This window comes from the organism of the source record quoted next, unplaced genomic scaffold (assembly GCF_019419815.1).
Source record: "Pyrus x bretschneideri cultivar Hongxiangsu unplaced genomic scaffold, Pyrus_bretschneideri_v1 Contig6, whole genome shotgun sequence".
Taxonomy (NCBI): Eukaryota; Viridiplantae; Streptophyta; class Magnoliopsida; order Rosales; family Rosaceae; genus Pyrus; species Pyrus x bretschneideri.
This window is the reverse complement of record NW_025999798.1, coordinates 2,143,511-2,157,685: the sequence shown is the minus strand read 5'-3', so window position 1 is coordinate 2,157,685 and position 14,175 is coordinate 2,143,511. Positions and strand designations below refer to the sequence as shown.

Below are 14,175 nucleotides of genomic sequence, written 5' to 3'. Positions count from 1 at the left end.
GGGATGGCTGCCATCGATTCTACGATCAAAATAACGATCGAAATTACGCAAACCACCAAGAAAGGGGTTCGAGCACAGAGGTCGGGGCGACGATAATTATTATTATTATTTTTTCTTTAAAAGGAAAACTGGACCCGTGAACTCGGCCCGTTTTACACGGACTAGGATTAGGTCCGGTTTCATAATTAAAAACCCAACACCCCGACCCATTATAGCCCAAAGTGGGAGAAATAACGGGAAATATGGTGCTAAAATGGGCTTCAAGTGAGCCCACAACTATTTGTTTCTAGAAGTTAGGGCAACTTAAAATGGGCTTAAATTATCTTTTATCGGATAAATATAGATGCAAAAAATAAAAAAATAAAAAATAAAACGATGCCATTCACTTTTGGTCAAGTTCACTTTAATTTGGTCCCTATAATTTAGTTAAAATTCGCTTTTGGCTCTAGTATTTTTTTTTAATTACAAAAGGAGTAGTCCTTGTGGTTTTAATTTTTACATTTTAAGTTTAACAAATGATGAAATTCAAAGGCTACCTTACTTGGACAAAAAAAAAAAGCTACCTTACATTTTTGCATCCATTTAATTAACGAAAAAACAATGCAAAATATACCCTGTTGCATGGTTGTTAAACTAGTAAAATTAAAATTGAGACGTTTAAAATGATTAAAAAAAAATTTAAAGAAAAAAGAAGCCATTTTATGTAAATATGTTGAATATTAGAGAACTAAAAACTTCTTATGTGGCACCAAATTTTAAGAGAGTTGTTTAATAATAAAAGGGCCCAAACTAATAGACATGTGCATTGGGTTATACAAAGCCCGAAAAGAAAAGAAAAAAGTTTTAAAAAGGCCTGGGCCGAACTGACGGCCCATTTTAAAACATTATAGAAGCGTAGGGCGTCGATTCACAGTCCTACCCCTTTCCTACAAAAGCAATCATTCCGCTCCTATCCATTCTTGCGGTGTCCAAAATCATTATTTATTATTCAATTTTTTTTTACTTCATATTATCATTACTCACACACCACACGTCCTTTTTGTATTTTCTTTTGAGAAATTACGGAAAATTATTAATGTGCTCCTATTTATTTATTATTTTATTTTCTCTGCGTAGTCAAGTCACATAGATTTATTGAATGTTCGCATTTATAGTGTTTCTTTTTATTTTTAGTGAAATAATGGATAAATCCCTTGATAATTATGCTTAGTTGCTTAAAGCTGACGATTTTGCTCGGTCGAAATGGACTTTTTGTCTGGACGACTAGCACTTACTGCTAAAATACCTTTGTTTCTGTTCGACATACCTTCGGGTAAATACGAGCAAGCCCAGCATGGGTAGTTGCTCGGGGAACGGAGGAGAGAAAAGGGCCCGAGGCCTCGTGGACCGGCTCCAGCGTGGGCAAGTCCGAGTAAAGGTGGAGGTCCGAGCTTCGGGCCCATGAAGAATTGCCAGCCCGAGAGCCTGAGGTCCTGTGACGTCAGCGCTGACGTCAGCCGTTATTTAATTTTTTTTGTGTCAGGCTCGTGCACCCCACTCGCGCGTGGGGGCGCATCACCGACACAAAATCAGAAGAAAAAAAATTTGCTTTTTCAGTTACAGTTGGAAAGCCACGTGGCTTCCCACGGTCCGTTCGATCTCAACGGATATTTAATTTGGACCGTTTGATCTCAACGGTAAAAAAAAAAAAAGTCTTATTTAATATCCACCGTTCGATCTGAGATCAACGGTGGATATTAATATGCTTTATAAATAAAAAAATAAAAGAAAAAATAGTTTTAAAATTAAGAAAAGTTACCGTTGTGACACGTGGCACAATCTGGAGTGTTGGAATTCAAATTTTTTTATATCCAATGGCAGAGATTAATTAATTGAATAAAAATTTAAAAAAAAATTGTAAAAAATTCAAAAAAAAATCTGAATTTTTTTTTAAAAAAATTGTTTTTACTTTTCTATAAATACCTTCTCATTATCATTTGCCTTACACAACAATTTCATATTTTCGTAACTACTTTCAATCACATTCCTTTCTTTGTCTCAAAGTTTGAATCCTTTTTTTTTTCAACAAAATGACCACTGGTGTAGGTACGAATTGGTCGCTTCTTGAAGATGTTGCGTTGTGTACTAGCTGGGTTGAAGTTACTCATAGTTCGCTTACGGGTAATGAGATGCAGTTGCGAGAAATGTGGAGTCTTATTCATACCAATTATCTTGAGAAAATTGATGGGAAAAGAACCAAAGAATCGATGTCCAGTCATTGGAAATTACTTAGCCAATCGTTTAGTACGTGGAGAGACGCATTGGCACAAGCTAGTAGTAATATTCGAAGTGGGGAAAATTACTCGGATCAGGTAACAATATATTATTTATTTGATACCCAAATTTACATTATAATTATTTGTTTGTATTATTTATTTGTTACCTACATAATTTATTATTTATTGTTTGTATTATTTATTTGTTACCTACATAATTTATTATTTATTGTTTGTATTATTTATTTGTTACCTACATAATTTATTATTTATTTGTTACCTACTTACATTATAATTATGTTGTTTGTATTATTTATTTGTTACTTATTTTCATTATAATTATTTATTCTCCCGAATTGTGTAGAAAACTATGAATAATGATAGAGATCTTGAGAAAATTGGTGTGAGATTTGTGAGGATGGATGGTGGATTATATGGAGGATTCAGAAAGGATTAGGTTGTACATAATGCCACGTGACATGCCGTCATTCGTTAACAATCTGATGGAAATCTATCCTCAAAGATTGTAAACAAATTATGACACGTGGCGCGACGTGATTGGTTAATAATCTTATCAGAAATCCATCACCAATTATTGTATTTTCGGATAATGACACGTGGCATAACGAGTACGATTAAAAAATTTATCGGAAATCCATCCCCAATAATTGTCTTTTCGGATTTTATGACAAGTGGCGCAACGACAACGATTAAAAATCTTATCCGAAATTACAAATAAAATTATTTTGTATTATTTAATAATACTTCGGATAATGACACGTGGCGCAACGAGAACGATTAAAAATCTTATCCGATATTACAATTAAAATTATTTTGTATTATTTTATAAATAAATAAAATACTAATATTTTATTGCCTATTGCCAGGGCTATTGAAGTGTAACGGTGGAGATGCAAATGCTATTGCCAGGGCTATTACTGTTCATTAAGGGCAATTACTGTTCATCAGGTGGATTGAATAGTGCATAACCTAGGAGAAGGGCTTCAACGCTGGAGTTGCTCTAAGAAAAGAAGAGGTCTTAAAATATATAATCCGTCTTAATCTTCCGAAAAAATAACCATCTAATTAAGAATTGCTCTTTATTTCGTAGGGTTCTTTCGGTACGGCCCGAAGAAAACATCCGCTTTTTTTTTTTTTGTGTTCACGAGGCCTAAACCGCTAGGAGAAGCTGACTGGTTGGTCAGCGAAGGAGATAACTTTTGGCGACCCATTGTTGGATGCCCAGTGATGCCATTGCCAACCATGGCTCAGAATGGGTGATAGGTACTGGTGAAAATATTAATTTTTGGCATGCAAGATGGTTAGATTTTCCAATAGCTGATAGGTTTGGTATTCCACCAGATTTATGCAAGGTTTTTTGGGCTAAAGTTTCTGATTTTATTGTGGATGGTTGTTGGACTCCCCCACCTACTTTACATTCATGGCTAGCATCCCATTTCGGATGATATTTCTTTTATTGGGCTTCCTTTAGAGTCTAGGATTGATGACAAAATGGTTTGGATATCTGCTTCAAATGGTGACCTTTCTTTATCTTTGACTTATGATTTTAAGCATAATAAATAAGCAACCATTGGTTCAATGGGATCGATGGGTTTGTCAATCTTGTTTTTGCCCTTGTAATTCGGTTACATTGTGGAAGTATTTACATGGTAAGATGTTAACCGATGATCTCTTGCAACAAAGAGGTTTTGCTATAGCATCTATGTGCTCTATTTGTTGTGAAGGTATGGAAACTGCTTCACATATTTTCTTTGAGTGCTTTTTTGCATGTCAAATTTTTGGTCTACTATTTTAGAATTATTCAGAGTTCAATATTTATTTCAAGATATTTTTAGCTTTTTCCATTATCCTTTACAACAAGGTTTTGGTACCCAAGTGTGGCTGCTTTGGTGGGGTATGATTGGAGTTGGTTTTTATTCTATTTGCCATGCTCGCAACGCTGTTTGTTTTCATGAGGAGGTTGTTTCCATCAATTATGTTGTAAGGTCTATTAAATTTCAACTCCTTGAAATTGATTCTCTCAATTTTGGTTGTATGAAGAATTATGTGGAAGAGCTTTGCATTCTTCAGTCTATTGGTGTTCGTGGACGTCCTGCTAAGGCTCCAAAAATTATTGAGGTGTTGTGGCGCCCGCCTTCTCAGTCTTGGATCAAAGTAAATAATGATGGTGATGCAAGAGGTTCCCCTTGTGTGGCTGCATGTGGTGGTATCTTTCGGGATTTTACCGGTCATTCTCTTGGTTGTTTTGCCGGTTCAATAGGTTTGGCCTCTTCTTTGGATGTCGAACTACGCGCTGTTATTCATGTTGTATCTTTAGCTTGGGATATAGGTTGGCAATCATTATGGATTGAATGTGACTCCTCACTGGTTGTTCATCTTCTTTCTTCATCTTCACCTTCTTTGACATCTATCCCTTGGAGGCTTTTGTTCTATTGGCATAATTGTCGAGTTTTACTATCATCCATGCAGGTTTAGATTTCTCATATTTTTAGAGAGGGTAATCAAGTTGTTGATTGATTGGCCAATTATGGTGTTGATCACCCTAGTGTCCATTGGTGGGATTCATGCCCTCCTTGTGCTGCAGCTCCTTATTCTCACAAACCTTTATAAGCTTCGTTGTTATAGGTTTTGCTGAATGAGGTTTTGAATTGTTGTTATGAATTCTTTAATGGTCCGAGTTTGGCCTCATGTCCCCCTTGACATATTGTATCTTTCTTGTTTATCAATAAATTCTCCTCAAAGTCACTTCCCATGATAGCAATGTTGGAGTGAGTTGGACTTTACGGCCAAAAAAAAAAAAAAAAAAAGTTAAACTGTTAGTTGTTAAGGATGAGAATCTTTGAGAATCGAACATACATCAAAATACAAAAATATAATTACTTTTTGCCACTATAATAAAGTGTCATCTACTTAACGAAAACGTTAGTTGAACATCAAGCAGTCCCTTTCTCCTTTCATGTTCAATTCGCTTCTTGTACGGTCTTTCATTTTTCCTTCTTTTTTCCCCCCTTTCTCTTACCATGTTCAATTTGCTTCTTGTACGACCTTTCGGTTTTTTCATTTTTTTTTTCTCGAATGCAAATTGCAAAGCATTACTAGAACAAACATATAATTTTGTCACTAGTTTATCCTTGAGATCAAACAATTTTAAGTTGGAGTTGAGAGGTCAAAATTGTCAATCTGTGCTACTATACCTTCACTCGAGAAAGTTAACAGAGCAAATAATTATATGTGCACTTTATTTTGTAGGGATTTCCCTCCCTCTATTACCTCTTTGCTTTTGCTTTCTTCCTAATCATACTGGTCTTCCACCACCACCACCACCAAATAACATAATTCTCTCACAACCCTTCTTCCCCACTTGAACAACTTGCTCTCAACACAGAAGCACTGAAGACTGGGAGTTTCCTTCACGCCAGCCATAACTCTCTGGTAAGCAAAACCCACCTTTCTAGCTCAAATTTGGTCGACTTTTACGCCGTTTTCTTTTCGGATTTCTTGTTCCTTAATTTGAATGCAGTTCATGCATTCCTGCAGCTGTGTGCGAGTCGGTGTCTTACTTCCCTGATGCTGAAAGTACGGACATTACTCTACACTTCCTAGAGATGTGTTTGTCTTTGACACAAGCGATAGTGGGGGAGGGGAACAAGTAACCTCAGATGCAAAGGTAAATACTCTTGACCAACTGAGCTACGAGTGTCTTACCTGGAGATGTGTTCATCAGTTCATGTCTTATTTCTAGGAAGGAAGGATATAACAAAAGAGAGTAGTGCACGCCAAAACCAAAACTATTTTCACTCAAATTACATAAAGTTTAGTTACATCAGAAATCATGGGGGAAATCAAACCAAAGAAGAAAAAAAATATAAATTTATTCTATACCCGTTTTCCACACCGGAAAAACGATAAACAGGAATCCATTTGAACTGGTTAATCCTCTCTCCTTTTGTTTCTTTCTTTTTCTTCTCTTTCTCTCTGTTTTGTTTTGATCATATACTCTAGCGGAAAATATCGGCGAGCTGCCTATGTATGCTTACATTAGTCTCACACTCTGGAACTAGGGATACAGCAAGTTCTGTACAACTGTAAAAATCAAGGCCAAAAAATGGAACACTCGGAAAACATATCGGATGACAAGAGACTAACTAAAGAATGACACGCCAAACACACGAAAAGCGAATACCGATGGGGAACTCTGAAGGAGGAAACTCTGCTTAGGACAAAAGAATGCAGAAAACTGTGTTAGATACATTTGCAAATGCTAAAATGCACCATTGCATTCTAGATCTGGGTTTTGGGAAGCAGATCCTTACCTGCCCATTTGTAAAATTTTAGGCTGGAATGGCTGCAATTCTCAGAAAAGAGGAATGCAAAACGGACACGAACTCAGTAGGCCATGTAAAATTACTAGAGATGAGGTGGTGGATCAAAAAGGTTGGTTATAGACTTTGGAGGAGGGATCGTTTGCAGGGTGGCGGTTGTGAAGGATTGGTGCTTGGGTTGGGGCAGGGGGAGTCCTCTCCAAGCGTTTTGAGCAAGAAATTCCTTTCCTGAAAAATCCAACACATAAGTGGTCAGTCTTGAATCAATATAATGTCATGCATTCGTACAAGAAGAAGTTAAGAACTTGTTATACATACACTAACCGTCACCTAGATTCTATGAGGCAAACGAGAAGCTACAGAGGTTTCCAAATTCAAGTTTGCGGGTAGAAGAAGTTAAGAGCATGGTAATGTACTTGGATATCAATAGTTTGTGGTGCATATTGTAAATGAAAGCACGGTGTTGTAGCTCCTAAATCTTTTTTCTTTAGGATGGAAACACTCTTGTCTTTTTTTAGCATCACCTGGACTTTGGTTAGGCATTGCATAGCTTCACTTAGATTCCAGCGGGGTGAATTGAAACAACATTAAGCATCATTATTAATACCACTTCTTCTGCAACCATTAAGACTAATATCTTTTTGTTTGATAAAGTTGAACTTCTGAGACAACTTACACTTTCAGAAAATTTTGGGCTAGGAATTCCTGCTGCCAAGGATCTGAACAATGGGGTAACTTTAATAGGAGAATTGAACTCTGTACTTGACAATACAGAAACAACTGCGTAGTCTTTTGTTGCTTCATCACATGACGGAAATATCTCTGCGAAAAGAAAGATTAGATAAGTTATCAGGAAATTTGATTGAATAGCAAATTTGATGTGTAATTCAAAAACAGAAGTTATCATCAGCCAACATATGTAAGATGTTATATGTTAATCCATTACCTTGCTTTTTGGAAAAATTCCCTTTCTCACAATCACCAACACCATTTTTCCCTTCAATAGGAATTGACTGTGACCCTGGTTGAATCTCCTGGTTCAGTGAACCTATTTCAACTTTATTTTGTTCCACTTGATAGTATTCTGTTTGGGACAGAAGAGTTGACCCTGTACTGTATTCGGAACTTCCTGGAGACTCGTTGTATAAATCAGGCTGCCTGCAATGTCTGTGTCATCAATTAGATGTTGTGCAGGGGTTTAAGCATGCTCATATTAGAATAGTAGTCTAAGTTACTTTTCTTACTGCCAAGATGGTCGGCTTCCTTCAGTGGTGCTCATTAAGTCCTCTAACAGATATTTAAGATCTTCGAGTTGAAAATCAAAATCATTAATTCCATAACTGAGGATGTCACCATCTTTGCTTTGATTCAAGAAATCTTGGAGCACCTGAATATCACATTTGATGTTTGTTAGAGGATTTGCAGATTCAATTTGGCACCGGACATAAATCTGTTTTACTCTATGAATCAGATATGGAGGAATCAAGTACTAAAGGCATCTGACCATTACATTCACAATATATGCGAGTTATATGTATAATTGTATTTATATGTTCCTACGATTTTACTTGATAGGACGTTTTCAAAAACCAAGTAATTAAATGTTGATAGCTCAGTCCACAGGACCACAGCAAATAGATAATCTTTTCTCACCTTCCAAGCATTTTCAAGACTCTGGTCTGTGTTCTCTGCATTAACTTTTAATGCCAGCGAGCTGAGCAATTCTGCTTGTTGCATCAAAGCAATTATCTTCGGGTCATCCTTCTTGAGAAATGATCCTTGAAACTTGCTCTTTTGTACCGCTGATAAATGAAAGTAAGAGTGACATTAGATTCTTCTTAAGTTTTGTAGTTGAAAACATATAAATCAATGCATCATTAATTTTTCAAATGATAAATAGGCCAACTTTCTGCTGTCCAAATAGAAGGAATATGCTTATGTTCTCACACATTTCCTGCAATGTGCTTATCAGGCATTGTAACAGAAATCTGATGAGTTGCCGAACAAGTTTTAATTTGAGGTGATTTACCATTCACGTGGACTTCCTTGGTGCTATTCACATTATTCTGGTCTGGCAGATTCTCTACATTGTGGACATTCTGAATCAACACTGCAAATGGAGCTCTTAGCTGCTGACTCATCTTTCCACACTGCTCGAGTAGTCTGTCCCCCTCGGAGAGACTAGGAATGTGGCTTCTCCTGTGTCGCACAAAGAATGAGTTCTACGATTTTGAGTGGTAATCTAATTAACATTTTGTACATAAAGATATAAACTTTACTATACCTCATCTTCTTAGAAGGTGCTGTAGTTTCTGCTGTTCCATCTGTATTGAATCCATTTCGGATTATTACCCTTTTGTCATTCTGATTGATATATGAAGCGGCATTCTCTTTAGCTAAGGCTTCATATTTTGCTCTCTTCTTGCACAAGGTGGAAAACCGGTTTTTCACGGCATTGTCAGTTCTGCATCAGTAGCACAACTGATGATCTTAAGCGCGTCATTAGACGAAGCTATCTTATAACAGGAGGAGAAAAAAGAAAGTTAATATACCTTCCCGAAACCACCTTCGCTATTTCTGTCCATCTGTTTCCGAATATCTTTTGAGCCTGCAGATCAGATCACCTAGAAAATTAGGTTGATACCACATCCAATGATGAGGGTAATAATGTTTAATGTTGAATAAACAGTGGTCAGGTTTTCTGTTCAACTTTAGGAAGTCGCACAATCCAATCACTAGGTCTGGCCTACTTGGTCATATTAAAGAAAATGATTAAAGCTTCTCTAAAATCAAGTTATGATGATTTATTTTTCGGCTTAAACCAATTAAGGATGCAGAAAGTAGAAGAATTTCATCCCTTTTTTGACAAGCCAATATTCAAACTTGTCTAATCTACGGCGATGGGAATTAAAACTTGGGCGTAAGGAGGCTGGAATAAGGCGATATTCTAAACTACTGTAATCAATTACCTCGCACAAGAGCATGTCTTCCTCTGGTGACCACCCTCCTTTCTTGAAGTCGGAATTCAAGTATGTGTACCATCTGCAACATTATTGTCAAATTTCAGACAAAACAAATTAGCAGTCAAAACAATTAGACCTCAATAATTGAGTAGGATAAAAAACAGCGGATTTCTCAACAGAACTTAAATTCAAATATCAATATCATTGGGTTTGAAATTACCTTCTCCTGCACTGTCTGGTTGTTTTATCCTTGAATTTAGATGCAATGATAGCCCAACTGCAACACAAATTGATCACAAAACAAAGCCCTTAATTCATTTTCTACCAAGAAAATGGTAATTTTATTGAATAAATGTAAAGTAAAATGTAAAACCAACCCAGGTTTAAAAACCAAGAAACTTACTTTTCTGTTCCATGGATGCTAATTTGATTCCTCAGAATATCATCTTCCTGCAACTCATAAAAACAACCAAAACCCATGTCAGAGAAAAACCAAATAAACACAATTGGGTGTCTTGATCAAAACCCAGAATTCAAAACAGTCCAATCAAATAGAGAGAGAGAGAGAGAGAGAGAGAGAGAGAGAGAGAGAGGTGAAAAGAACACCTCTTGAGACCAAGTAACGATGTGGCGCTCCTTCTTCTTTGACTCCTCCTGCGGCATTTGGGTTTTTAATTTCACCTCTCTCTCTAGCTATCTCACAATTTCTCACTCCTCACTTTCACTCTCTCTCTGTCTCTCTCTGTCTCTCTCTGACGCTCCCAGATGATCCCTTTATCAAAACCAAGTTGCATAATACTACAAAAGCCAGAGTGTTTTTCCAGCTATATAATATAACAGCCACACCTCAAAAGCTATACTATCTCCTTCCTGGATTGGATTTTAATTGCCTCGGATTCTACCTTTTCAGCCGCACCCTTTGGAGTTTGGAGTTTGGAGTTTATATCACAAGTACATGCTCAAACAGTGCATGTACTTGTAAAAACAGATTAGATTGGATCTGGGTATTTGTATTTGTATCGATTTTCAACAGCTTACAGAGATTTTGGGATGAAAAATACGATCAGGGTTCGTGAGAGTTTTGGGGTGGGAGTGGACTGGACTGGACAGAACAGTGAGAGGGTGGATAGAAGAGGGGGAGAGGGGAGAGCTTTTTTGAAAGTTTCTCTGTGTCTTTGCAACCAATAAATTTGCAACTTACAAGCAAGTCTGGAAAGATCGTATATTTTAATGAATAAAAAATAAATAAACACCAACGGATTGTTTGGTTGCTTTAGTTTGTAGTGCGCGGGTATGAGGGGAAGTTTGAAAAATAACGCTGAATTCCATGAGATAATATTAATGGATGGATGATGGATGGATGATGCTGTAGTAGACTAAAACCCCACAGGGCCACGCACCACACTATACATACATACATACATACATACATACATACATATATATTATTATTTTTTAAATATTTATTATTCATATCATTATATATTTTGTAATAATATATATGACTTGCATACAAATTTGACCCCTAAACTTTTGAATTTTTTCACTTTGATCATATTTTTGCCCCAAGTTAGTCTTCAAACTTTTGTAAGTGTGTTTAATGACGACATACAGTGACTTCAGTTAGAAAAGTTAAAAGACATCGGCATGTGATGTAAATTTTGACTTCCATTTCAACCAAGTCACTCACTTCTAAGCTCCTGATTCACATTAGGGGTTCATAGGCGAGCTTATTGTCTTCGCTTTTTACAATCCAACACCATTCAACATTGTAGACCCGGTTTTGGATACATAAGCAATGGTAGCCTCATGTAATGTGTTGTTATTTTATGAATTTTACACAGGCTTCACCTTCTTTCCAATGCATGCGTTTTTAATATTTTAGTTTTAATGAATTTAGTTAGTAGGGACAAGGCAGAAACAACATTGAGAAATGGAAGAAATAGGTTGGAAGGGTTTTAATTTGTGCGATTTGACTTCCTTTCAAAACACTCAAAATGTGTATAATATCCTTAGACTTATGTTGGTATTTTAAGTAGAAGTCACCACGTGTCCCTACTTTGTACACTTGCATACGTTTAGGCTTATGATGACAAAGGAATTTATTATTTAGGGACCAAACTGGAATAAACTTAATAATTGAGAGGCCAACTTTGAAAGAATTCCATGTATATTTTATACAGTTTTTTTTTTTTATTAAAGTGAATAAAAAGTGATATGATTGCGAGTGACACATGCATGATGAACATCATCATATTCATATATATATATATATATATATATATATATATATATGAGAGCATTTTGATTTGTTGGTTTCAAATTTTTGAATGCGTTTTTTTGTTTAAAGGGGACGTGACCATCTTCGTGACCTAACCTTCTCATTCAGCCACTCACTTATTCACTCTCACTCACATTAATCTTGCTATTTCTTCTACGCCGCCTTCAATTTTACTGTGATTTCAGTTGGCCTTTCTTCATCCCCACGCGTATGCGAGGCGCGTGTCCACAACCTTCTGTTTCCATTGGTTCCAAACTTCCTATTCCCCACGAGCATTTGAAAATTTAAAATTGAAATATTTTAGGTATCATTGATCATACCAATTGTTTAGATCCATACACGCATGATTCATGCTAAAGGAGTTTTTTTCAATCACATATTAATGGTGTCTAATCGTATTACTAGATTTTCCCTTATTTGTTCTTATGACAGGTTTTTCTTACATAATTACTATTGATTTCAGTATTTATAAGTTATAATTGATAGGGTTTTGATGAGACAAAAACTATCAATTTAACTTTTTTGTTACGATATAATACGCTTTTGTATATGATATGCAAATGCCCAAAAACTGGGGAGGGAAGCGGAGTGACATGGGAGGGGGGCGGTGGAAGGATTGTGATAGGCAACGCGATGGGACTGAGCAATGAAGGGGAAATGAGAAACTGGAGGAAGGACTATTAGGGTGTTTAGCAGGCTGCCGCCAGCCCCAAGCCGAAGCAAGGGACCGACGACTGAGAAGCTTTGAGATCTAGGGTCTTTCAAAGTAGGACTTTTCATGGACTCTGTGCTACTTCACAATTTAACGTCAATTTTTGTGTCAACATCATAAAATATTATGCCAAAAACATGATGTGGCAAAAAATTCATGAAAAGTCTAATTTTTTAGATAGTCTTCTTAGTATTTCTCGTGTTATCAATTATCGCAATGCAATATCCAAACAGTTAAATAGAGTTAATACACCTAGCCCTACGAACTAGCTAGTTTGGACCGTAAATTGTATATGCAAATTAATTAGAAATTGTTCACCCTCTCCTGCAATATATATATATATATATATATATATATATATAAAGTCAAAAAGAAAAGCCAGGAACGGGTCTTCATCAAAGCCAAAGGCAGCAAGTTGCTGTTAATTATCCGTACTCCATGTATTAGGATAGACACTAAATTGTCAATAGTAATTCAAAATTGATGAGAAAAAAAGGAGAGAAATTAGAAAAAGATATAACCCCACATTTCTCTCCGCGAAGTGACAGCAACCTAACTATGTTTATATTAAATCCGATTTGTTATTTTAGAATGAAAATCCATGGGGGCCTCAAAACTAAGTAGCGGACTGGTTGCTGGCGAACATATTATATCCAAAATATATAACACAATAAAGTAAAAGTTCCGCATTTTCATATTATGCTTCCATAATTCCATTACTTTGACATAATCTTATTCTAATTAGTATCAAAATGACAGGATCATTGTGTTGAAAATAAGTTTCACATTGATAAGAAACGAGACCTTTCATGTGCATATAAATAGTTGGACTATTATATTGTCAATTAGTTTTATAATAAAACTTCAATTTTCTTCGCATTGCACTAGCCGTACATAGGGTTTGAACTTCTAATATATAGTATATGTACTATGATACGTCATGCTATTAAACTATCCATTTAAGCAGCTTACAACATAAGTATGTTATAATACTATTGTAAACCATACATTAATATTGTTCAGAAAATATTCTGATCGGACATTGTGTTCTTGTGAAGTATAAACATCCATCCATTCCTTTGTCTAAGAATAGGAAAACAATTCTTCATTTATTATACAGACAAAACTTTCACTTATACCTTCAACCAACCTGAATTTTCTATTTGCACGTTAACCTTTGCCAGGTGGGCAAGTCCGCGATCCACCACGTGGCCCAGTAAAAAGATAAATGCGTAATCCTGTCGAACTTTTGAAATCTTCAATTAGTGGAGCCCTACAAACGGCAAAAATACCAGAAATTGGCATCTCAATGGTCTCTTTCTTGACAGAGAAGTCTCCCGCCAAAACAAGCTATTGATTCAAGGAAGAATTATGCTTACTCATTCTGCATACTATTTGAGAATAATGATGCAATCAGAGTCAGAGAAAAGAATGGGACGCATATATTTATATACATACATACACATATATAACTTATGGTGATATATAGTATAAACACAAAAAATGATTTTTGCGCATTATTTTGCTCGCTTATTGCACTTACATTAATTATATTTTTATAAGTTATTAGATCGAACAAATAAAAGAGAATTAAGTACTGGAATTAAGGAGTGCAGAATAA

At 35.9% G+C, this 14,175-nt stretch overlaps 1 protein-coding gene and 1 long non-coding RNA gene across 4 annotated transcripts; one reads left to right on the top strand and one right to left on the bottom strand.

The window, feature by feature from the left end:
- The first annotated feature begins 4,671 nt into the window (after positions 1–4,671).
- Positions 4,672–8,706, top strand: LOC125471628. The gene is made up of 3 exons (XR_007253743.1): positions 4,672–5,708; positions 5,814–5,943; positions 8,571–8,706. It is a non-coding gene; the product is annotated as an uncharacterized LOC125471628 (long non-coding RNA).
- Positions 6,047–10,544, bottom strand: LOC103950850 (transcription factor MYB124). 3 transcript variants are annotated; one of them, XR_007253742.1, is made up of 13 exons: positions 10,168–10,543; positions 9,965–10,011; positions 9,782–9,838; positions 9,568–9,640; positions 9,151–9,206; positions 8,883–9,062; positions 8,628–8,797; positions 8,252–8,400; positions 7,843–7,985; positions 7,545–7,765; positions 7,275–7,420; positions 6,590–6,826; positions 6,047–6,486 (listed from the first exon to the last, which is right to left on the bottom strand). XR_007253742.1 is itself a non-coding variant. In XM_048572295.1 (12 exons), exons 1-12 carry the CDS (start codon positions 10,222–10,224, stop codon positions 6,716–6,718), a joined length of 1,401 nt encoding a protein of 466 aa, XP_048428252.1. In that variant the 5' UTR covers positions 10,225–10,544; the 3' UTR covers positions 6,047–6,715. The 3 variants fall into 3 exon arrangements, 2 of the variants coding, with proteins under 2 accessions (XP_048428252.1, XP_048428251.1); XM_048572295.1 differs by having other exon boundaries at positions 6,047–6,826; positions 7,545–7,756; positions 10,168–10,544; XM_048572294.1 differs by having other exon boundaries at positions 6,047–6,826.
- Between the last annotated feature and the right edge of the window lie 3,631 nt (positions 10,545–14,175).

Bases quoted from the DNA above. Each gene is read 5' to 3' on its own strand.
- LOC103950850 (XM_048572294.1), bottom strand. From the start codon at position 10,224: ATGCCGCAGGAGGAGTCAAAGAAGAAGGAGCGCCACATCGTTACTTGG. The intron at 8,798-8,882 runs GTATAGTAAAGT...TGTGCGACACAG, and splicing joins GCACCTTCTAAGAAGATGAG to GAGAAGCCACATTCCTAGTC. The intron at 7,766-7,842 runs GTAAGAAAAGTA...TTGATGACACAG, and splicing joins GGAAGCCGACCATCTTGGCA to ACATTGCAGGCAGCCTGATT.